Raw genomic sequence first — 25,870 nt, 5'->3', positions numbered from 1 at the left:
ATCAGACTAATATTTTTTAATAATTATACATTTATACATCAAATTTTCAGACATTATAATAAATACCATAAGATAAATAAATCCTTGAGTGGATTACAGAGTGACAGCTGTTAGGTCGTGGGACCATAAACTTTGAATAGAATAAAGTATATATAGGAGACAATGGTTGATGCTTGATATTTGTTAATTACTTAATTATCCCATAATAATAAAGTTTTTCATGAGTAGTGGACAAATGCTATTTGAGTCAAGATTTTATTTATCAAATAGATAGTGTATTGTTTAAATAGTATTATTAATGGTAGTAAGTTAGTAACCTAGTATTTGTTTATTTATTTTCCTGTTCACAAACATTAAAATTAGATTAAAAAAAAGATATATTTTATATGAGATAGATTTGATATGTGAAGGAATGCATGTGATTTTTATATATAAATAATTGATATATAAATAAAATAGAACTAGTGTAAATAATATATCTTTATAATTTGTTGTTATTAGGTGTAAATCTTCGGGTATCAATTTCAATTAGAACCAACAGATAAACCAAATTTGACGAGTGGTCAATTTACTCGTTTGATTAAATAAGTATTAAGAATTTGAATTTGATAATAAACTTTTAAATAAAATTCAAATTTACAACGAATTAATCACATCCCTACGGAACTAGAAAATATTGTGAGAAAATAAAAAATTAGAACCAATAATTAATTCCTAACTAGAGGAAGAAACCCTTAAAAGCCAAATGATCATTTTAGAAACCTAATGTAGTTTGTCCGTACTTTCTATCATAATCACACCCACTTCTGGAAATGGGAGCACCTCAAACGGGAGAGTGGAATCCCATAGTGGGTCTAGTATTTTATGCCTTTCTTACTCAAAATACTCATAATTCACCTAATATTTTATTATGCAAAGTTAAACATTTCAATAGAGCAAGTGATTACACTTTAAGCATTCATTTGAAAATTTAATGTTGATACTGTTAGTATAAAATAATTTTATATGTATATTTAATTACGTAATATCACATCATTAAAAATTATTATTATTTTTATTAACTGTATAAATAATTATCTAAAAAAATACATATAATTATACAAATATATAAAATATTTTATATTGTTAGTATATCGAAATTAAACTCTTTATTTAATTAAGTTATGAAGTGTTATAATTTACTTAATATTTTATATCACTTGTTTCAACTGAGAAAGTGAGCATTTATTTAAGTTGTGAATGTTATACTTATACCCACGACTTGTTTGACAACTGTCCTTGAAAGGTAAAATTAAAATCACTATAATATACGGATTATAATTTTCAATACTAGCAATCATAACCGGATTGATGGCCATGCTATATAACCAAAAACCATCTGCCAAAGCCAACTGTATTTAGTGAAACCCCATTATAGGGAAGATATGAAACATCAAAACTGGTCATTGCTTTCAGTTAAACTCAATATCCCTAATAATATTTCATATATTGTTCCACTTGATACAATGTAAATGTTTAGAAGTATAATATTATGTTTGTGTCAAACTATTATTTGATAACATCTTTTTATTCCAAAATAATCATTAATTTAGACAAAATTGTACATGAATAAGTTAAGGTATTTACTATTTAGATATATTGATATTTGTGTCTATATAAAAATATTACTTTATTATTGAAGCTGATAATTATTTTTAAATGGAGACACACTGAATTATAAAGCCTCTATCTTTTTGGGGTTGTGCCATGTAAGTGTGCGCACTACTTACATTATATCTCATGTATATTTTGAGTAATAGTTGTAAAGTTCATATAACCAATATAGAATGTTTGATATAAGTTTTCAAGTAGCTAATCATAGAAAGCTAGATGTATTTATATTATGATGATATACAAGGAGTCAAGGACTTCGGCAAAAAGCCTCTTGTTTAATTAATGGTACGGTGCAAAATTAAAGTAGCACTCACTATATAGACACTTGTATATCCTTACACAACTTTATTACAGATAATTTTTTAAATGTTCCTTAGACTAGTCAGTTGTATAAACTGTACTTAAAAATTTATAATTGTTTTTTATATTAAATAAATTTTTTAATTAAGTCATTTCTAATTTAAAGAAATATATAATTCTTTTAGATTATTCATATCTGTATTTAATGTAAAATAAATTATGAAATATTTTAAAAAAAATATTCTACAATTATTGTATTTATTTTAAAAATAACAATTAGTAAATATTATTTAACGATTACAATATTTTATCTTATATAAAAATTTAATTAATTACAAACTTTGAACTCGTAAATCTAATAAAATTTTTCGTAAAACTATAAAAAATAATAAAGGACTCATCTTTAAATGTTATATTCTTTGCTAATTAAATAAATTTTAACTCTTTATTATCTTTTATAATTTAGAATTTAAAATTTAAAATTCAGAATTTAAGATTAAAAATTTTGAATTTAGAATGTAAAAGACACTGTAATCCTTAGTTTCAGCCACATTTACCTAAATCAAATTTCATAGATAATGTTAAATTTTTTTTCATGGTATCTTTAACTTAACAAGTCAAAAACTAATTCGAATTAATTCGTCGTGAATTTGAGCTCCACTTAAGGGTTTATTGCTAACCAATGGATTGATGTATGCACAAAATGTGATGTAAATTTTCGACACTTACTTAAGTGGACAAGTAAATTGACTATTCAACCAAGTAAGTTGGTTGTACATAATGTTATATATAAAAGATGAATGTGTATGAATGTGCTCAATGTAAAACCTAATCTTTATTATTTCTTTAAATAGGAATGGTGTTTGTCTGTCCTTGAATTGAAAATGCAAGTTGCTTACACCATGTGATGGATATGTGAAGTGATGATCAAGTGTTATAAATAGGCAACAAACATGTGTAGTCCTAACACATTAATCTCCCTTTAATTAATCATTATTAGCTTATAGCTAATTAAGTAGATTCCATAAAGATAATATGGTAAGCCTTGTGTTGTTTCTACTAATTGCTCTTTGTCCAGTTATTATGATCAAAGCATGGTCATTCAGTAAGCCACCATGTCCAAATTGCGGTGACCTTGCAGTTCCATATCCACTCAGCACCAACGATAATTGTGGCGACTCCAGATACAAAGTTTACTGCAACAATAACAAGTTAGAATTCTTGTCAGCCACAGGAAATTACTATAAGATCCTTAAAGTTGACCCTTGTAATAACAAGCTTGTTCTTCAACCACCCCTCATACTCAAAGAAACTTGTTATTCTTCTGATGTTGTTGATGGAGGGTTTCTCTTGGAACAAGACTTGCCCTTCAATATTTCTACACACAACACTGTCATGTTGTTGAATTGCTCTGAGAACATCCTTCTTTCCCCTCTCAACTGTTCCTCAAACAGTATATGTAGGGTGTTTGAGGATAAGGTTGAAGAGGGAAAAGGGTGTTTTGGTAAACTTTGCTGCCATTACTTGAAAGATTCAGCGATGAATTCTCATAAGATAAGAGTGAGGGTTGGAGGGTGCACAGCTTACACTTCCTTGGTTGATTGGAATCCTGATTCTCCTCCTGACTCTTGGAATTATGGGATTGAGCTTCAATGGTTGCCTGCACTTATTTGATTTTATTGGATCCATGCATGCCATGCATGCATGCATATTCCTGCAAAACCCTTTTCTTGTGTGGGATCTTTTTATGTTTGCTTTTTCATGATGATGAAATTGATCGATATCAAGGTGCAAGTATAGTAGTAGAGGTCCTAGCTTTTTGAAGTTTGTGATGTTATGCTGTTGCTTAGTTTTGGTTTTCGGCTTAGAATAATAATAATAAGCCAAATTATTGTTTGTTTTGCTTTGTTCCATTTCTTGTTTGAATAAGGATTTATAAACTTGGTCATAAAGTATATATAGTATCAATAACTATTCATTTGATGATCATGTTTCTTGTTTACACAAACTATAATAATCAGAAAACTCGGTAAACAATAAGCTAAGCATTTTGACCTGAAAGCTGAAACATTAAAGAGGATCCGTTTAGTATATATTTGTGAAATTATGCATCAATTATTAGAGACTTTCATTATATGCGTATCTGTATGTGAAAAAAAAGAGAGTAAATTATGTGTTAATTTAGTTAAATATTTCAGTATCTCAGTGATAAATTTAATCAATAACAATAATTTCGCATATATTATCAAACATCATACCAAATTGTGCATATACGTCTCTTTTTGTTTTAGGTAAGTAATTTCCAGGGAATTCATTGCACAGAGAATGGCCAGGCCCATCAGGGGAAAAGATAGGTTTAGCCCCTTATTATTCCACAGTCCAAAAGAAAAAACCCCTTATTATTCCTAGTACCAAAATAATAAACTATTCATTATTCTTGAGTCCCAAAGGGCAAAAACATATAGTAATGTTATTCCCTACTTTCGGCCTTTTGGGGGATTACCTAATTTTGTTTTTGTTTATATTGGGGTACTAATCGACAACACATTCAAGAACATAAAGAAAAAAAAAAAAGATAGCTAAGAGTACCTTGTTCTGGTATGATAAATGGGTTAAGGAAGAGAATTCCATAATTAGAGCTGCCATGAATCCAATCTCTAGGGAAAAAGAGAAGGATACTGTTTCAGAGTATGTTGATAGCAATGGTGACCGGAACTTTAGAGAGCTCAGTGCGCTACTCCCAGATCCATCCATAGAGGTGTATGAGGAAATAAACAATGAAGGGGGAAGCCAAAGACACAACTCCTTGGTTCGAGAAATTCAGAACCTAATAGCTAAACCATGGGAGATTAAAGGTCACACTCACACACACCCCTGCCGCTGCAGACCACCTTGCTAAAGCCAGCATCAGGAGACAATTTGGTTTTCTTTTTTTAGATAATCCACTTATAGGGGGTGCTAATCCCTCTCCAATTAATCTCTTGTTTTCTTTTTTTGGGATTAGGCCCCGTTGGATTACCAAAAACCACTTCAAATTTTTTCTTTAATAAATATATTATAAACTTCAATTTTTTAAATTTTTTGTTTATAAAATCTTTTTCAATTGATAACCTTAAACCTTAATGTATGCCCTAAATGAGTTTTAAGTCATTTCTGGACTATCGAGGAACAAATAGGATTACATAGAACAGTCTTCATTTTAGATTTTGAATACAACATTTAAACGTAAACATTATAAACTAAAATAAATAAAAAATAGGCATAAAAGACCATGAACATTCAAATGGTTTTCATCCTTAGTGTATAAGATGTTGGAAGCAAAGAGATGCAAGTGGGGTATAATATGGAAGCTAGCGAGCAATGAAAGCTTCAGTTTACTTACAGATACAAGCCGTTAGCACATAACATTAGAACTTATCTACTAGACATATGTTTGCTGCGTCAGTCATTCCAACAGCTGAGCACAAGCCATTCACAAACGTACAACAACCTCCAAAACACCTAAACCTACCTCAACCTCATTTCTTACACATCAATGACAATCCACCGAAACGAGAGAGTAAAATCAACCATGCTCACACTGCCAGGGAAAAATTATACTAATATTTACTATGTTACTAGAATACTAGGTAGATAATATTATGCTGTCACTGTGGGTCTTTTTCCTTCCATAGCATCTTTCTTCTTCCGACAATTTGTGCAGAGGAATGGACCTTCCCATGGTTTAGATGCTGGAGTGAAAAAATGGCCGGAGTTTACAGATAAGCTGTCACCAGGTGTTTGATCCACCTGGCAAACAGCACAGCGAAAAATCCCAGAATTCTTATTCAACGGGAAATCCTTACCCAGCCTGCATTTCAAAAAAACATAATACTTCAAAAGTTGTGCATGCATGTACTCCACCCAAACATAACACCTCAAAAAAGAATTATAAGAAGCTATTACACTTCTAGACACTGCCAGAAAATATAAACTTATGTTACAGTCTGAGAGACCCCCAAATGTTACCTTTCAGCAAGCATTGCAGAGCCCTCTTCAAATAACTCCTCCACAACACCAACTGCAGAAAGCTTATTAGTAGATTTGTTCGAGGAATTCTCAGATTTCTTTCCAAAGAGAATCGAAGTTAGCATATTATGTTTCTTTCTTGGAATTGGTGGTAATACAGGAAGGTCAGAAGGAATAATATCTACAACAAGGCATGTTGTATCATCCTTCAGGCCTCTGGACCTTAGAGCTTCCTGGGAAACAAAGGAAAATGCATTTAATACGATAAATAAATGATATCCATTCCTAGAGAATATACAACGCCAGCAGAATCAATCATCACCTTAACCACTAGCTTTGCTGCAAGCTCTGCAGGTAGACCCCGACATGAGTTGGCAGCCATATCAGAAGATAAAGCATCCCAAATGCCATCAGAAGCTATGATAAGCCTTCCGCCAGCATTTGACAGCTGGGGAACCAAGAAATACATGTTAACATTGGAACCAAACCTTTCATGTCAAAGGGCTATCAGATGAAGACCATACTAATGAAACCAGCTCACCTTCACTTGCTTAACATGCGGTATTGGCACAATAAATTCTCCAACATCTGTATCACCTATTGATCTAGATAGGCACAATCCACCAGGCCAGCAGCGAAGAGGCCCTACCTATAATACATTTGGGAAACAAAAGCAGTGAGCTCAAGCAACGCTGTTTAGAAAGGAGAAAGATGATTACATATTTCATCATACCTCATTGCCTCCAAAAACATTGAGTCTTCCTACTTCACCACCACTGGCAGTAACGCGCTGCCTCTCTTCTTCATTCTCTTCTAGTCTGTGGTCAACTGTCAAGAGAGAAACTACACCTCCCTGAGTATCTAGAATGCAGCGGGAATCCCCAACAGATGCAACAGTGACAGTCCATCCATCAATCAGAACAAACGTAGCAGTTGTTCCAGAAGTTTCTCCTGCAGATAAAATTAAATGTCAGCATATGCAAACCAGATCCATGAAAGGATGGAAGAAGTTGTGTGTACCCTTTTGCTGAAATTCTATGTCAGTTTTCACAAAACCAACAACAAGGGCGCGAGGAAGAGCCTGAAGCCACGAATCCCTGCTGATGTCTTGCGGTATTGCACTCAGAACATTGTTTAGCAAGTTTTCCTTTGCAAAAATAGCAGCTGATATACCATTATGCCCATCGAATATCTGCCAATCAAGAATTCCTTATCATAAGGAGTGGGCGAATAAATTCATGCTCCACTTGATCGCTGAGAAAATGTAAATAGATAAATAACAACGCCCCCAATTCTTCTATTAACCCTGAAAAACAAAGTTCTATCCGCTGGGCAGAACCAATTACCATACCAATTCAGCATCAGTATTAACTTAGGCTATATTCCCATTTCCAAAAGATTCAAATATTCCATTATTATTGAATAATAAAGACTAGTATAACCATTTGAATTAACTTTCGTAAATACGCTGGAAAATCCACGTCAATCTAGAAAACAAATAATACCGCGAAGACAGAAAACGCTGTCGATTGATCCCCAGGAATCCTCTGGCAATCTGTCTTAATTAGGTAGTAATCTTCTCCTTTCTTGGCCAAGCCAGCTTGCCCGTACTTCACAAAAGGCTTCTCAACTTTATCATTTCGAAGCTCACGGCCAATCAGAGTCGCCAACGCAACCGGCGGAGCTTTCATCCTTGTCCTTGATGATAATTCACCCTTGCTCATCTTAGTTCAGAATTCCACATCTCTGGAACTGCAGAGAATAAATCTCAACCATCAAAATTAAGTCGAATAAAATTAAACAAAATAAAGAAAATTTTGTAGAAGGCTTTTCAAGTCTCAGCTACTAGATCTACAATTTTAACGTCTCAATTTTATCAGCACAGTCCATTCACAGAAGAAAAAACAAACTCCATAAACTCCCACACGATTAATTTACGTTGCAAGTTAAGATCCACCCCAGAAGCAACAAATCTAAAATCGTGGAAGCACGATAATGTGCATTACAGCTTAACTAAGCAAAGCTAATCCAGAGCTTCACAGAATCCGAGAAAATCAAAGTTAATCTGTATATTTGGCGAAGCAAAATATATGAAATTACATCACGAACCAAAACAAGAAGAATTAAATATCAATTAGGATAGTGCATTTCAATTTTATTTTACTTTCCAGTGAAAACAGGGTAAGTAGTACATGTTTCTGAATTATTCGGTAAAAAAACCGAGTAAAATTCGAGATTCCTTTTAAGGTTGAGAAGGGAAAAAAAGGACAACCAAAATTCTCGGAGGGGGAAAGGAAAGAAGATTCTGGAGAAAAGCAAAACTGACAGATGAGAAAAAATGCGGTAGATCGGAGGCGGAGGATTCAGCAATGCAGCATCAGCAAAAGCACGCGCGCTAGCGCTCTGATTGTGGAAGCGGCGGAGCCGGCATTTTCCGAAGAATTAGATGGCGATAAACCCTAGTACCGGCGAAGTAGAAGAGCGGGGAGCACACAGAAAGAGCGAGAAAGAGAGCGTTGATGCTTGCTATGATCTGAGAGAGTGTGATTTGATTGGTTGGGTAGAGAAATCCAGAGAGAGAGAAAACGCGGAAAACAAAGGAGGAGGGTCCTTTTTGGTTTTGAGGTAAAAAGGATTCTTCATATTGACATTTTTGTCCTAATCTTTCCACCTATATTTTCAGTCGCAATGGAATATTACGTAAATACCCTCCCTCCTCCCCCTACCTTTTGCTCCCTTTGTGCTTTGTGCACAGCGGCTCACGTTAACCATTTTGCATTTTTATTTCCTTCGCAGGATCTTTTTACAGTTTGCACTGTTTTGTTTTGTCTCCATCACTTACTCAGCCAGTTTTACCTTTTTTTTAATTGAATATAGTAGATGTATATTAAAATTAATTATTACAATTAATTATTAATATAAAATATGAATTTATTTTTTATATATTATTAATATAAAATTGTTTATATTATATGTGTATTTAATTATATAAATTTATGATAGTAAAAATAATCATTTTTTATATTGAGTTGTATGATTGTGTAAAATATTTTATATTATAAATATATCAACATTAAACTCATAAAATATATATTAAAATATAAAATATATATTAAAAATAAGTTAAATAACACAAGTATAATAACTGTTTGATAATAAATTTGATGTATAAATAGTATTTTTTTTATTACACGTTGAATCTTTACATTGTTTATCCATATTTTCTCTATATTAAGAGACAGTTTATTTTGATAATAAAAGTATGAAAATAAATTATTCATTTATATAACTAATTTGAGGTAGTCGATTAGTCAATTTATTTGTTCACTTAAATAAATATTGAAGTTTGAATTTAATTTTGTATATACAGTAATTTATTGACTAGTAATATGCCTTTAAATTAAACTCAAATTCACGACGAATTGATTTTTAACTTCTTAATTTATCATATTAAAAAATATTTTGAAAATAAATATTCATTTTTATTTTATGATAATCATATATATTAATTTATCATGTCTAAAAGGTTAATAATTTATTATTTTATATAATTCTTTATGTCCACTAATAACTATTGTTAATAACATTAGCAACGGTTAATATTTGCTAATGTTTTCTATTTTTAATGGGTTATTTGTGATTTGAAATTTGAATCTTTTAAATTTTAGATTTTTATTTAAGAAAGTAAAGTAAGATTTTTTATCTTTTTTATATTTTTTTGTCTCACTTATGAAATAAATGATAAGATATCATATTTTATGTTTTAAAATGAAATTCAAAAATAATAAAAGATAATATTTTATCTTTTAAAATGAAATTCAAAATTTATAGGATCCCAATCCTAAAATTTTCTATGTGAAAATTATTGTCTCAATATTACAGTAAAAATAAAGATGTCACGCAACATTTGATGGTATGCTGGTGATAAAAGTGAAATATTGATAAATTTATTTATAAATTAATAAAAAATTAGTTTTATGTCAAGAAAAATAGTTTTTATATGATAAAATTTGTAAATAAAAAAAAGTAATTTATCTTTTATTATTTATAATTAAATTTAGAGTAATAAAATATGAAAGTAATTTTGTAGAATTGATTTTGAGTAGAAGTGAGTTTCTGCCAACATGATTTATGTTTGGCAATTTTTACTAAAATTGATTTTGATAAAATAAATATTATTTGGATAATATTAGTTAAAATCACTTCTAGATAAATAATTAATTAATTACTAAAAAAATATAATATTAAATTATAATATTTTTTTTAAGTATATTTAATTTTTTAATATTTTTTATATAGTACTCTAATTTAGTATATTATAATTTTTAATTATTATAATAAAAATTAATATTTATTTATGAAATTAAAAATAATATATAAAAATTAATAACTTTTTAAATATTTTTTTATAGTAAAAATTAATATTTATTTATTAAATTAAAAAAAATATAAAATAACATATTTTAGTACTCTTTTTAAGTACTCTTAATAATCTTATTTTTATTATTATTTTAGGTTCTAATTTTTTAAAAGTTATATTTTTATTATTATTTATAATTAATTTTTTATTTAATTTATCATTTCTAATAGGAACAATAATACATATTATAAAAAATTAAAATATTAAACAGTGCACAAAAATTAGAATAATTATTTTAATATTCTCAGTATTTATTTAAAAAAAATTATGAAAAAACCAATAATAACTAGCAACAAACCTAAACATAAGTTGAGTAAACGCAGAAACTATAATTTCTTGCTTCTAGTAAACCAGTTTTTGGGATGCAGAATCACGTTGACGTTCAGAAAAAAAAAATTGCCAAACATTAAAAAATAACATTCAAAACATTAAAATGTACTTTTATCTTCTCCAACGTGTTTCCAAACACAGCCTAACAGTTTTATACTTTTATTTGTTGGTTCAACATGTGAAATGCTTATTTGCTCTAAAACCATCGTTATCCTTTTAATAAATCGAAATCATGGTTATGTTCTGTATTTTAAAATGTTTAATTTATTATCTTTATTAGCACACTGAAATGAAATGAAGCGTGGACAATTGGACAAATCTGTAAAAGTAACTGCAATTTTTTTAATCGTGGAAGAAGCTGTAAATAAATATATAGTGTTCTTTCATTTTCAAATCAGGGAAAATTTTTCACATAAAAAATGTATAAAAAATATGTTGTGCTGATTTGGCCATGTGCTTGTGGGACCCATCAACTTCCGCTGCGCATTTGGTGGCTTATGCCAGCTGGAAAATACTACCCATCTTCCTACAAATTGATAACTAACTGTAGCCCACAACATAACTCCATTTTTTGGTCCCTTCCCTATTTTAGTCCCTAAAACGAGAGATTCCTACATGGTTTACAAATTTTTTTTGAAAATTAATTTTAATATGAGAGATGTAGGGTGTGTTTGGATTGTAATTCACTAAATTGGAATTTAAATAAAAATATTCTATAAAATTAATTTTAAATAGAAGTAAGTTTGTGTTAATATAATTTATGTTTAACAATTTTATATTAAAATTGATTTTAATAAAATAAATATTGTTTAAATAATATTAATTAAAATTACTTTTAGATAGATATATAATTACTAAAAAAGACATAACATTAAATTATAATATTTTTTTTTATACATTTTAATTTTTTTGTATTTTTTTTATATTTTTTTATATAATATATTTTTAGTACTTTTAGTACTCTTTTTTAACATACTATAATTTTTTACTATTATTATTATTTATGGTTAATTTTTTGTTTAATTTATTTTACTTAATAGAATCAATAAATTATATTATAAAAATATAATAATAAATATAATACACAAAAATTATCATTATAAAAATATATAATGTCAAATAAAAAATAAAAAAATATAAATAATAAATAATAAAAAAAGAGCTCATATAAAGAGAAATAATAAAAATTCTATAAATAATACAATAATACGTATAAAAGATAAAGTTGGTAAAAAAAAAATAAATGTTAAATGTTAATGGCTAAAAGCCAGTTAGTGCAACTTAGAAGTTAAAAATTGTTACTTCCTGTAAACATGATTTTGAGACCAAAATCACTTCTACGTTTATTAGGAGGAAAATTAGCTAAACCAAAAATTAGTAATCTAATATATTAATATTTGGTTGGAATAGTGTAATATATCGTAATAAAAAAATGATCCTCTCAATTTTTTTTTTAATATGATTTTTATTATGTATTTTTAAGTGAGATTAAGAAAAAATATGTGAAAAAAATACTAAATAATAAGAGATCCACTTTACATAAAAAAAATTGAGAAAATTTATTTTTTGTCATTAGTTTTTTGGTGGCTGTAACAAAAACTAAAACAAACAGAAACACAACATTGAAAAATTATATAGCAAAATCCTTTAACAAAATTTATTTGAGATCATCACTTAGTTGAATCCACCTCGATTAAAAATAAATACTCTTAGTCTTTATTTTAGCCAGATAATCAGTAACAACAGTAGCGTCTCTTTTAATCTAAGTGAATTACACCTCTCAATTTTTACTTAACAATTCTATAATCTTTTCGATAATATTTATATTATCACCTGCAACATAATTGCTAATATTGTAAGTAATGTTTATTTTTTTCTCTTTATAAGAAGTTGTCATTAGCAATGGAAAGAGTTTCTCTACGCATCTAAATTTTGTTAGTAATTAAGTTCAATTAAATTGGCCCAAATTAAACAAAATCTACTCACACAAAAAATTTATGCTATTTTTCTTCTTTGTGTTTCTTCGTGCATATCCTCTTTTTTCTTCTTCTTCTATTGGTGCAATTATTGTTGTGTTTATTTTTTTTCTTTTCTTCTTTTTTCTCATGTGATATTACAGTTATTTATTCTTCTTTATTTGATTTTTTTTATTTTATTCCTCTTAAAAGAGTAAAATAAAAAAAATAATGAGAAAATGAAAGAAGAAGAAGAGGAGGAGGAAGAGGAGGAGGAAGAGTTTTGAATTATGGAGAATTTATAAGAAAAAAAACACTAAAATTTCTTAATAATAATAACACATAAATTTTTTAGTTTTGACATCGAAATTTTGCTATAAAAGCACAAAAGTATCTTCTTTAATGTTATATTTTTTTTATTCTTCTTTCTTTTTTTTTTCTTCTTTCTGTTGCACTTATTTCTTCTTTTAGTAGTATTACTTCTCATATTAGACTTGAATGAACATATATGTATGTATTGCAATCTTATTTAGTTGAATGATGTAGATTCCTCCTCTTTCTATTAATTTTGTATCATTATGCATTTTTTCTTCTTCTTTATTTGATTTTTTCTTGTTTTTATTATTGTTAAGAGAGTAAGATAAGAAAAATAATGAGAAGATAAAACAAGAACGAGAAGATGAATAAGAAAAGAATAAGAAGAAGATGATGATGATAATGAAGAAGAAGGAGGAGGAAGAATTTTGAGTTATCATTAAATAATTTTGGTACATTCCGGATTTAAATAACTTGCACTTGGTCTGTGCTTATTTTGAACTGAGTTTGTTTGTGTATCGTCATCATTAAGTAATTTTAGTGCATTCTGGATTTAAATAAATGCACTTTTCGTCTGAACTTATTTTGAATTGAGTTTATTTGTGTTTGTCATCATTGAGTAATTTTGGTGTATTCTAAATTTAATTTCGGTGCATTATAAATTTAAATAAGGTGCACTTTTAGTCTAAACTTGTTTTAAACTGGGTTTATTTGTATGTCGTCATCATTGAAAAAATTCAATGCATTCTGATGAGGAGGAGGAGGAGAAAAAGGAATAAGGAGGAGATCGAAAAAATTCAAATGAAAAAAAGAAAGAGGAGGAGGAGATGGAGGTGGTGGTGGTGATGACGATAACGAAAGAAGAAGAAGAAGAAAAAGAAATGGTCCACATTGAATTACAATCAAAAGGGAAAAACGAAAAGTTGCAACTAAAACAATATGCAATAACCATTAACGTAAAAGAGAAATGAGTTTATCCAACAGCTCTTCGTGCGGCTTTTGTCACTAAAGGGGGTTTTCCGGGAGCCAATGAAGATCACTTCATTCCATACTCTCCAATTCTCCCATGTTGTATAAGCTGCCAAAGCTTTCAATCGTTGATAATCTCCACTCTTTTGAAGGGATTTGGTCAATTGCATCCACCATCGCCAAGAATTTTCAACTCAGAGAGGAATGGGTAGTTGGTTGTTACTCCAAGCTTCAATGGAGTCGAGACATGACCAGAGGCAATGAAAAACAGACTCTTCCTCCAATCCACATCTTGGATAGTCTGAGTTCATTGCAGCAATTCTTGAGTTTACTTTCTTCTTAACTAGTAAGGCCTCGTGCATCACCTTCCACAAAGAATTTTTAATTTTCGGTGGATACTTTAGCTTTCAAATTGAGGACCATAGTGAGCTTTATTGACATTGTTCAGGTAAAACTTCGATGGAAGGGTGAAAGAATTGGAAAGCAACCTTGTACTCTGAAGCCACCGAGTAACTCCCTTTTTCGTCTTCATCCAAGTCAGTGTGTCTTCTCCTTTTTGGATGACTGTTTTGAGTATGGCTGTTGCTACTTCTGTACTAAAAATGCTGGTTATCATTGTCTGATTCTATTTTCTATTTAGCTGAATTAACTCTGAAACCATTCTAGTGGTGTCTTGTATTGGCATTAGGAATAGGGATTATAGCAGTAAACTCATGAACTCATGAATTCTTTTTAATACTCACTGAAATGCCTCTGCCAAATTTCAAAGTAAACCTTTCTCCAACACATTTCTTCCCTCCAACACACTCTTCCATCTCCAAGATGGATTATTTCCAACTTCACCTCTCAAAAAGTTAGAAAATCTATAATATTTACTTTTATAGATTTTATGTATTAGGGAATGAGATTTAGTCAGAATTCTCCATCCCTGTTTAGCTAGCATAGCGAGATTGAATGCCTTCAAATTTTTTAAGTTTAAACCCCTTAAGGTCTCGGTCTTCATGAAACTTTTCAGCTAATCCACTGTATCATTCTCTCTGTATTTTTCAGCCCTCACCAAAATTGCATCATTGCTTGCTGAATATCATCAATCAATGTCTCTAGAAGTTTGAAAAAATTGAGGGTATAAATAAAAACTGCTGCTACCACTGCCTTGATTAACAACTCCCTATCACTTGAAGAAAGAAGTTTTCTTTTTCAGTGTTGTAATTTTTGAGAGATTTTATCCTTAATATAGTTAAAAGTATCCTTTTTAGATCTTTGCACAACTGCCGACAATCCCAAGTATTTATTTTGATTGCCTACGTGGGGAATCCGTAACGTACTAATTAGCTGATCACACACCTGGATAGGGGTGTTTTTGCTGAAAAAACCGAGAATTTATCTAGGTTGACCATTTGTCAACTAATCTCCTCATAGACTTGTAGGATCTCAATTAGGTGGTCTCACTCTTCTTCTGTAACTCCAGTAAAAAGTATTGAGTCGTCTGCAAAGAAAAAATTATTGACTTTCGAACATCAATGATTAAGCTTTAGTCCAGAAATATCTTATCTCTGTTCTTTTTGTGGTGCAGGTGGGAGAGTCCTTCTGCACAAAATAAAAAAAAATTAGGGAATAAATGGTCTCCTTGTCGCAACCTTCTACATGGTTTAAAGAAACTATGAGGTTGTCCATCTACAGTAATAGAGCAAGAAATTGTTGTCACTAACTCCTTAATCTAGTTCATCCATTTATCACAGAATCCGAGTCGTTTCATGATATCCCAAATAAAACTCCATTCCACTCTATCATACGCTTTACTCATATCGAGTTTCAATACTAAGTCAAACTCTCAATAAATCTTATTCCTTAAAAAGTGCGTAAATTCATGAGGTTGTCCATCTACAGTAATAGAGTAAGAATATGTTGTCACTAACTTCTTAATCTAGTTCATCCATTTATCACAGAATCCGAGTCGTTTCATGATATCCCAAATAAAATTCCATTCTACCCTATCATACGCTTTACTCATATCGAGTTTTAATACTAAGTCAAACTCTCCATAACTCTTATTCCTTAAAAAATGCGTAAATTGATATGCTATCAAGACATTATCACTAATCAGTTGCCCTTTGATAAAAGCACTCTGATTGTTATTGATGACTTTGTTCATAACATAGTGTAGTCAATGCACCAGAATTTTTAAAATGATCTTATAAAATATACTGCTAAAGCTTATCAGTCTGATTTTTTTCATAGATGTAGCATGTGGAATTTTAGGGATAAGACATATATGGGTATGATTGAAAGATTTTAGAATCTTACCTCGAGACATTATTCTTGATTTCACTTAAGAATAATACTTGAGGGGAATGAATTTATGAATCCTTTTAAATATTAATAACTAATTAATAATAAAAAATTAATAAATTCGGATAGTTTTCTAACATTCTTCTTTATATAATTAGAATTTGAATAATTTACGAATTATAAAACTGAAATGAGTACAATTTTGTCCTCCCTACATTTATATAAATCGCGAGTCACCCACAAGTTTTAACAAAAAATATAAAACCTAATGAAAGATCACAATTCATGCCTAGAAAAAAGAGTAAATCGTCGGCCTTTTCTTGATTTTATGCTCTTCATGTACGATAGTAGGGAAAATCCAGCATGCAACCACTGATTGATTTATGGTCAGAATCACATGCAAGTATAATACTAAATATTTTTTCACGATTTATGTTCATCAGTTCCAATTCTTTTTATAGCGTTGCGCAGAACCTATGTATATAATAAATAATTTAGATCGATCGAAGCTCAACTGTGATGAGAGTGGTTTTTTGAATTGTGATAAAGTTGAGTACGACTGTGTTTTACGTGATCATGAGGGGAATTGGCTAGTCGGCAGTACGATTCTGGGTACTAGTGTTCTTCGTTGTGAACAACGGACTACTTGGATTGGGCTATAGATAAATTTAGAGCATGGTGCTTCTCCATTATTCAATGCGAAACTGATTCTGCTTAGGTTTATTTTCTAGTAAATCAATAGAATATGCCGGTACAACATACAGAATATGATCTTTTTCAAAAAAAAAAATTGATCTAAAGATGTGTAGTCGAGCCTCATTCAGCTCTGCACTAATTCACTGCAGACTGCATGGCTAGATTTGACATCTTTTGTAATAGTGATCAGTTCACATGGCTCTCCAACCTTTGGATGATTGGCTGCCTCTCCTGCAGCAGGACATAGCTTAGGCATCTTTTGTTTTTTCTTTCTTGTCATCCCTTTCCTTTTTTTTTTCTTTCCAACACCAAAAAAAAAAAAGAAAAATACGAGAGCCAATGGAATATTTATACAATGTGTACAATGGAGGTTTATAGAGTATTAGAGATATAATCATTAGTGTTACTTTTTCCCATCAGCTGAAGCTTTTGAGATGAGTGGTATCATGTCATAGTATTAGAGCGCTAGATGTTAAATAGATCAGAGTTAATTAAAATTTACACCCCTAGTTCTTGGTTCATGTGTATTAAGAGTGCACTTATTTTAATTAAAAAAAAAACTCTAAAATTTAAGAGATCTACATTTATTTCTCAAATACGTACAAGTAGATCTCTTAAATTTTAAAAAATGTTTTATCAAACAAAATTTTTGTTTCTTGTACTTATTGAAAATAATTTATTTTAGTTTAACTTACGAAATATATAAGTGTTACAACATAGGTTCTATACTTGCATGTGATTCTAGCCCTAAATTGTGATTGCATGCTGGGTTTTCCTCTGGTACATGAAGAGCATAAAACCAAAAAAGGCTAACGATTTATTTTATTTTTCCAGGCATAAATGTAGTTTTTCACTAGGTTTTATATTTTTGTACAAATTTGTGGGTAATCCATGATTTATATAAATATTGGGAGAGCAAAATTGTAATCATTTCAGTTTTAGAACAATCTGGTAGTATCCATCTTCAACTAGTTTAATTTAGTAAATTATCCTTGAAATTTAATAAAAAGATTTTCCTATTATTGTGGACGCTTCAAAAACTAGTTATTTATTTGAAAAAGATAGGAATCAGTGTAAAAAAAATTGAGAATGAACTAATATTAATTTAAATATTAAAAGAAATAATTACTCATTTTTTTTATTTGTTAATTTATTTAAATAGCTGCACATATACATCATTTGTTGTGTACTTGTCATTTTATTAACATTTTCAGTTTTTCACACTACTAAGTACTAACCACTTTTGTTTTGAATCTTTTTCACACCATATCTTTTCATATAATTTTGGCACCAACTTACGCATTGTAACGCTGCAAAGAATAATATACATACATAGACATACAAAAACCACTCTCTCTTCCCTTCACAAAAATTTTAAATACATGCAGTAGTGGAGCAAGAAAACATGAATTGGCATTAATAATTGTAACAACTTTTTCACTTGGCACCCCCAATTCTTTTCTTTACATCAGTCGCTGCAACCTTTTTTACTTGACTACCTACTGCTGCTGCTGGTTTCCTTGCTGCTGGTGCGGGAGCTGATGATGCAGGACTCCTATATATTTTCCATCCAGTGTTATATAAAAGTAAAACAAAAATATTCAACAAAGAAGTAGTTTAGTTGTAAGAAATAAAATACCTGTCCACGGTCTTTGTTGGTTTAAGAGGAGTAGTAGTTGTTGTTTTCTTTGGTTTAAGGCTTGATGAGGCGTTTGAAGGAGTGGAGGAGGTTGATTTAGGTGTTGGTTGCCAGTTCATGTCTGATGCCTCAGATGAATTATCATTGGTTGCCATATCATCATCATAATCATATGAAGTTGGACTAGAAGATGGAGATGATGGTTTGTTATCTGCTTCCCATTGTGCCACTAGGCTATCATTACTAGTTAAGCTATCATTCCTCTTCATTGCCATCGCCATTGCCATCTTATTATTATGGTTGTTCATCCAGTCCCCAGAATTTTCATACCCAGTTTCCATGTCCTCGTAATCTAAGCTTCTTCTTTTCAGCTTCGATTCGTCCTGGTTTTGGCCCTTTCAAACCATACATACACACCAAATTAAATATCAGTTTTGGACTCACAGGTTTATTATCAACATGACCAGTGAGTAGAGAATACTAGGTGTTTTGTTCGCGTTTTTATTTTTGTGTTTTATTATGTTTTCAAGATTCTGTGAAGGAAAAAAAGAAAACAGTAGAAATTATAAGATTATTATGTTTTCAGTTTTTGCTTCATGTTTTTTTGATAAAATTCTAAAAACAAAAAACACTGTAAATGAAAACTCAAACTAAACAAAATATTGTAAGCCAAATAAGTTAACCTTTTTTTTTTCAATTTATGGTTAGACTTAATAACATTGTTACCTTACCTCTGAGTTAGCAGAATCATCTCTTGGCAGCTTCCTAGCACCTCCAGTAGAACCCAAATTACGTAGTGAAGGAGTGGATCCATGAGATTTATTCAACTTTGCTCCATCAAGGTTCATGCCTTGATATTGTTCTAGTTCTGCATCCTTCCTTGCTAAGGCTGCCTTCAAGCTAGCAATCTACACAAACAACACATTACAAAACTCTTCATACAAAGTAGTACACACTATGATATAACAAAATGTTTTTCATAATAATTAATAAGAACCTGGTCTTTGAGATCTTTGACATCAGCACCATCTTTACTGCTACCACCACTAGTATTAGTGTTATTACCACCAGCTTTATTATCACCAGCATTGTTAGCTTTAGCAGCACCAAGTTCAACAGTGGCAACACGTTCTGCAAACTTAAGTGTACTAAGTGTTTCTCCAACTGCATCAGGCTCAGGACTAATATGAACAAACATTAGTGTCTTTGCTTGCCCACCTGATACATACAACTTACTTAGCTTCTTATATTGAAAGGTGACAAATGTAGCAAGGAGTGGATAAAAATTGAAAATGAAATGCATACCAAGAGAATCTTGAAGCAGTTGGGTGAGTTTGCTGTTCCTGTAGGGAACATGGGAACTCTTTGCAGCAAGGGAAGAGATAACATCTCCCAAGGCAGAAAGTGACTTGTTGATATACTGAGCTTCCTTGAGCCTATCTCCAGTAGCTTCAGTTTTATCAGCCCTTTCGCTTCCTGCTAGATCAACCAGATGCAAGCTAGCATGAATGGTTTTCGGCGATGTCAGGTATTTTCCTTGAACATGAACTGTTAGGCAACTGCAATAACAATCAGGTTTAGTACCAAATAGAGAAATGTAATGTTTTTAACACAGCACAACACAAGTTTTGCTTACCTGTGAGAACGGCTACTACGAGAGTTCATGGCAGTAGAACCAACAGCTCGATTCTTGTTTCCCAAGTTCATCAAGTTTATGACATCAGCAGTTGTTGCAACAGGAACAAGGTTGGCATCAGGCACATTGAGTCCGTTCTGGGAACGGTTGCGAATTTCTAATGTGAGAAGGGGTTAAGGATCATATCACATGTTCAATAAAATCATTTCATCTACAAATAAATAAAGTATAGTATTGTATATCACAAATGAAGGATATTTTTTGGTAGCTCCATCTGTGCATAGTAGATCTCTGACTTGCTCATTGTAAATCTCAAGCATCTGAACACCAATCTCATAGATAATGGTGTCCTTCCTCTGATCCTGAAGTAGGAAAAGATCATTCAGGGCACGGTAGTTGACACCCATGGTTTCCTCGGTAAGATCGTCTGGCCCAGACTGCATTCAACATTCATAGAGTTATCATTGCTCTAAGAGAATCAACATTTGTAATCTAAGCATTTTTTTTTACCATAGTGAATGTTTTTCCTGATCCTGTTTGGCCATAGGCAAATATGCAGACATTGTATCCATCCAACACTGACCGAATCAGAGGTTGTGTGTCGGCGAAAACTTGTGCTGAAAGCAAGCAAACAATGACAGTGAGTAAGCATACAAATATAAATAAATAAAAATATAGTTAAAGAACACAAAGAAAGACCAACATTGTGTTGCACTAGGACCAAAACATTTGTTAAAATTGAATGTCTTCTTCCCCTCTTTCCCATAATTTGAAGGTGTTAAGATTGAGATACTTCCGTCATCAATACTACCGACACTCTGATTGGGCGATGGAGCGCCCAAGAAGGGTCTAACTCTGCAGTACACCCTAATATTCCCTACCAACATACAATAAATAAGTCAATTAGAACATAGAAAAACCAGTGGCCAATGTTATCAATCTTAATTCTTTAACCATTAGAATTTACCTTTCAGATCCTGCACTTGATTATATAACTTACGGTTCTCCTCAAGAACTTTCTGATATCCTGCAGCAGCAGAAACTAAGCTACGCACATGCTTGCCTATTTATTATAGGAAGCTAGTTAGTAATTACATAGATAACTGTTATTCATAATCTTTCTTCTCCTTAAATTGCTATTAGTATTATCGTCATTATACTTACATAGTACGAGGAAATCTTCCTGGTACTTCTGGTGCATAGCCTGTACTCCTGATTTTGTTTGATGGACTATAGTTTTCAAATCCTAAAGAATGCCAAGAATAAAATCTCTATTTACCATCAACAATATTTGAATGGTGACACATCAGTGTATGTTACAAAATTACCTGGAGACTCTTGTTTTGTCGTTGGACTATCGCTTGTTGTCGTTGGACTATCGCTTGTTGTCGGGATCTTTCTTGTTGTCGGACTATCTCTTGTTGCCGGATCATCTCTTCTTGCCGAGCTCTCTCTTGTTGCAGGGTTCTCTCGTGTTGCCGGATTATCTCTTCGTGTCGAGCTCTCTCTTCTTCTCGGAGTTTCTCCCCTTGTCGGATTATCTCTTCTTGTCGAGCTCTCTCCGCTTGTCGGATTATCTCTTCTTGTCGGATTAACTCTTCTTGTCGGACTCTCTCCCCTTCTCGGATTAGTTCTTGTCGGACTCTCTCCCCTTCTCGGATTATCTCTTCGTGTCGGATTAACTCTTCTTGTCGGACTTTCTCCCCTTGTCGAATTATCTCTTCTTGTCGAGCTCTCTCCCCTTGTCGGATTATCTCTTCTTGTCGGAGTAACTCTTCTTGTCGGAGTCTCTCCCCTTCTCGGATTATCTCTTCATGTCGAGCTCTCTCTTGTCGGATTATCTCTTCTTGTCGGAGTAACTCTTCTTTTCGGATATTCTCTTGTTGTCTTAAGAACTCGAGGCTTGGTCCATTGTCCCGAGGAAGATCTAGATCTTTTGTTTCTTCTCCCTTTTCTTCCATCTCATCTATTTCTTCCTCCTCTTCTTCCATCTCAACCTCTTCGGCCTGTGTTTCTTCCATCATTTCTTCCATTGTTTCTTCTTTTGTATCTATCTTCTCTTCCTTTTCTTCCATCTTTACAATCCTCGAAACAAATAAAAAATCAAACATTCCAGATCACGACAATGACAAATGTAAACATTTTTCTTTTGCTGTTGTAAGACAAATACCTCAAGAATAAGAAATTTTACCTCTTCGTCAATAGGAGCAGCTTTTGAAACCAAAGGTTCTGGTTTAGATGATGATACTTTATCTTGTTGAATTGCTCTAAGCTGTTCTTGTTGAATTGCTTTAAGCTGCTCTTGTTGAGCTGCTCTAAGCTGCTCTTGTTGAGCTGCTCTAAGCTGCTCTTGTTGAGCTGCTCTAAGCTGCTCTTGAATTTCTCTAAGCTTCTGTTTATTAAAATCTTATATTTAGTTTGACTCATAAAGTATGCTATATATGCAATGGTGAGCATGCAGTTGAAAATAGAGACATGTACCGCTTCTTGTTGTTCAATGAGTCGCTGTTTATCTGGGTTGAATGGTGATGCTGTTTCTTGTTGAATTTCTCTAACCTGCTATTCATTTAAAATCACATATTCAGTTTGATTCACAGAGTCTATTATATACATACAATGGTGAACATGCAGTTGAAAATAGAGAATGCACACCGTTTCTTGTCGTTCAGGCAATCTTTCTTCATCTGGTTTAGATGATGATACTTTTTCTTGTTGGATTGTTTTAACCTGCTATTCATTTAAAATCACATATTCAGTTTGATTCAGAGTCTATTATATACATACAATGGTGAACATGCAGTTGAAAATAGAGAATGCGCACCGTTTCTTGTCGTTCAGGCAATCGATCTTCATCTGGTTTACATGATGATACTTTTTCTTGTTGAATTGTTCTAATCTGTCATTTAAAATGTCATATTCAGCTTGATTCACAAAGTCAATCAACTATACATTGGTGAACATAGTTAAAAATAGAAACATGCATACCCTTTCATGTTGTTCAAGCAATCGATGTTCAAACTCATTCATGACTTGACTGAGCAGGGATTCAACTACCTATTATAGCAAATAGGTACTATGAGTTTGGATAAGGAGGCGTAAAATCAAGGTGGTTGAAACCTAAGTTGATAGGAACAATAACACTTACAAAAGGAATTTCTTCTGTCCTCTTATTTGACAAATGCTCACGAACTAATGAAATTAAAGAAGGATAGGTTGAATTCTACAAATATCAATCCAACGAGTTAATTAAATTTGATATATCTTTAAAAATTGTAAATATGAATAGAATAGAATAGAATCTCCTCTAACCATCTGGATGAGGTTAGACTTGGGATCATTGTCAGTAGCAGAAGAATCTTTCTCCCCTAATGTGTTCCCCATGGATTTCATCATGGATGGTTCAGAGTTTCTTCTTAGAAGGGTTTTCATCAAGGGTGGTTTTGAATTTGGAAGGCCAGCCAATTTCCATGACCCAATTTTCCCTCCCTGTACCCATTCCGCATAGGATTTGAGCTCTAACAAACAACTCACCACCCTTGATAAATTTCCACCCTACAAACAAATTACTAGTAAAGTTAAATAACAACATTGTGGTTATGCCATTTGATTTAGTTGAATATAGTAACTAGTAAGCAAGCACCTTTTCCATATCGGAAGCTTCAAAGGTGGGAATCCCCATTTCTCCCACAGCTTCAATAAAACTCTTCACATTTTCAACATACTGAAACACAATCGGTGCTCCTCCATCAGTCACTAGAACAGAATCCTTGGGGGCTTGAATTATCTGTTATTAGAATTCAAGATGTGAGTAGTTGAATTAATCTCATAAGATGTGAATGGAAAAGGGTGAACATGCTGTTGTTTTTCCGTAAAGTTGTTAGTTGAAAATTTTTAGATGATTTAATATTTAATGATTCTTAACTATTAATTTTACATAAAGAAAACTACATATAAATCTCCATTGGAAATTGAACCGGGTACCTTAGGAATTGAACCGGGTACAACTTTGTTGAGAACATTGCAGAGGATAATACCGGTTCGCAAGGCAACCCTGAAATCTTCCTCAGAAGGCTCTGCTGGCAAGTCTCTCCCTGCGACTACTCCAAGTGTTTTACGCATCCATTCAGTAGCTTCATTTCTTCTCACCGCTGTTCAGAATTAGAATTATGATGGAGATTCGCGTGCGGTTGTCTTTATGTGAAATTGATAATTGAAAATCATTAGATGATTTAGCAGGTTCGACAAAATTATCATCTATATGATTCTCAACTATCAATCTCGTATAAAGACAATTACACGTGAATTTTCATCCAGAAACATACATACACATCAGCAAATAAACAAATCTCACATGCATGCACGTGTTTTCATCTTAAAAAGAAAAAGGAAATGAGAGGCAGGGGATATTATGATATATACATGCTTCTTCGTCTCGCCGTGACGCCAACTTGCCGTCGAAGTGGCCGCCGCGCTGCTGAAGAATGTCTTCCACAACGGATACAGTATTGAATGGCACAGCTTCCTCCGTCGTCATAATAACTATGCCTCGGAGTATAAACTCAAACAGGAAAAATGAAAAAAAGAATCCAAAAACCGCTGGGAGAGCCAGCAATGAATTCAAAAATAATGTACGTGGATCAAAACAAAGACAAAAGACAATGTAAGAGGAAAACAAGCTTGAGCTTTTCGGAGAAAAATAGCAAAATTCAGAGAGTTAGGAATGAAAAAACAAAACAAAAAGAAACAACTAATAATTAATTAATGAATGAATGAATAAATAAATGAAAGAATGAAAGAATAATGAATATGTATTGCAGAGAGGGGAATGAGAAAGAATTTAAGAAAGCGAGAAAAAGGAAAATGGGGTTTGGATTATTGATTGTTGGTCCTTTCTCTCGCTTTCTTGTTTGTTCTATTTTATTCTATTCTCTTCTCTGTCCCTTTTAGTTTGCTGCCTAATAATATTGTTCACGTTGAAAAGCCAAAACCGAACCTGGTTCCGAGCCTATCGCTTTGTCCCTTAATGCATGTTTTATATTTAACGGGTGGGTAAAAGTAAAAGCAACACTCTATACTCTCCTTTTTTATTTTACTTTTTTCTTATTTTTCTTAGTCCCACCCTGTTTCTCTTCTCTCTGTAATAATAAATTATTTGGTATTTATTTTCTCTCTTTTAAGGACGATGCTTCTAAATTGAAGCAAAATTAAATTAATTTAAATTAAATGATGTTTTTAAATTTTTATTTCTTATTATTAAGTTACATTGAAACTAGATTATGTATAGAACAAGTCACCAAAAAAAAAAAAAAAAGATTATGTATAGAACAATAGATAATACCGTACCTTTTTTAAAACTTCTGACGGAATTTGTGTTTTGATATTTGCTTTAGTCTGTTTTCCTTTATATTTATACTTAGAGGTTAAAATTTTCAATTCACTGTTAATACGCCTTTATCATACAATTTGAATATTTGTTTATTTTATATTATATTAATAATACTATATGACCAATAAATATTATTATTTTAAATTAGTATTTAATTATTACATAAAAAATATATATATTTATATTTATTAAAATTTATATATATAAATTAATAAAAATATTTAATAATATAATTTAATATTTATATTAATTAAATAATTATCAAAATTATTAA

General features: G+C 31.5%; 3 protein-coding genes across 8 annotated transcripts; 1 reads left to right on the top strand and 2 right to left on the bottom strand.

Annotated features, from left to right (window-relative positions):
- The first annotated feature begins 2,988 nt into the window (after positions 1-2,988).
- LOC140180013 (wall-associated receptor kinase-like 20) lies at positions 2,989-3,627 on the top strand. The gene has a single exon (XM_072220396.1). The coding sequence runs from the start codon at positions 2,989-2,991 to the stop codon at positions 3,625-3,627; it is 639 nt and encodes a 212-aa protein (XP_072076497.1).
- A 1,600-nt stretch (positions 3,628-5,227) lies between these two features.
- On the bottom strand, positions 5,228-8,714 carry LOC112758065 (probable protein phosphatase 2C 5). Of its 2 annotated transcripts, none has more exons than XM_025806640.3 (8): positions 8,288-8,714; positions 7,467-7,713; positions 6,982-7,153; positions 6,695-6,912; positions 6,503-6,610; positions 6,284-6,409; positions 5,962-6,194; positions 5,228-5,803 (listed from the first exon to the last, which is right to left on the bottom strand). In XM_025806640.3, the coding sequence occupies exons 2-8, from the start codon at positions 7,683-7,685 to the stop codon at positions 5,593-5,595; spliced, it is 1,287 nt and encodes a 428-aa protein (XP_025662425.1). In that variant the 5' UTR covers positions 7,686-7,713; positions 8,288-8,714; the 3' UTR covers positions 5,228-5,592. The 2 variants fall into 2 exon arrangements, with proteins under 2 accessions (XP_025662425.1, XP_072076010.1); XM_072219909.1 differs by lacking the exon at positions 8,288-8,714 and adding an exon at positions 7,968-8,062.
- A 9,462-nt stretch (positions 8,715-18,176) lies between these two features.
- On the bottom strand, positions 18,177-24,887 carry LOC112758063 (kinesin-like protein KIN-14I). Of its 5 annotated transcripts, none has more exons than XM_025806639.3 (22): positions 24,630-24,887; positions 24,192-24,358; positions 23,851-23,994; positions 23,520-23,762; positions 23,356-23,430; positions 23,196-23,264; positions 23,032-23,106; positions 22,863-22,940; positions 22,692-22,769; positions 22,402-22,602; positions 21,539-22,285; positions 21,375-21,456; positions 21,178-21,273; positions 20,914-21,087; positions 20,721-20,827; positions 20,469-20,647; positions 20,211-20,372; positions 19,880-20,133; positions 19,572-19,792; positions 19,306-19,482; positions 18,575-18,969; positions 18,177-18,490 (listed from the first exon to the last, which is right to left on the bottom strand). In XM_025806639.3, exons 1-22 carry the CDS (start codon positions 24,742-24,744, stop codon positions 18,373-18,375), a joined length of 3,957 nt encoding a protein of 1,318 aa, XP_025662424.1. In that variant the 5' UTR covers positions 24,745-24,887; the 3' UTR covers positions 18,177-18,372. The 5 variants fall into 5 exon arrangements, with proteins under 5 accessions (XP_025662424.1, XP_072076007.1, XP_072076006.1 ...); XM_072219906.1 differs by having other exon boundaries at positions 22,692-22,766; XM_072219905.1 differs by having other exon boundaries at positions 22,863-22,937.
- Between the last annotated feature and the right edge of the window lie 983 nt (positions 24,888-25,870).

This window comes from Arachis hypogaea, chromosome 16 (assembly GCF_003086295.3).
Source record: "Arachis hypogaea cultivar Tifrunner chromosome 16, arahy.Tifrunner.gnm2.J5K5, whole genome shotgun sequence".
Taxonomy (NCBI): Eukaryota; Viridiplantae; Streptophyta; class Magnoliopsida; order Fabales; family Fabaceae; genus Arachis; species Arachis hypogaea.
Note: the sequence above shows the minus strand (reverse complement) of the source record. Positions and strands in the feature narration are given on the sequence as shown.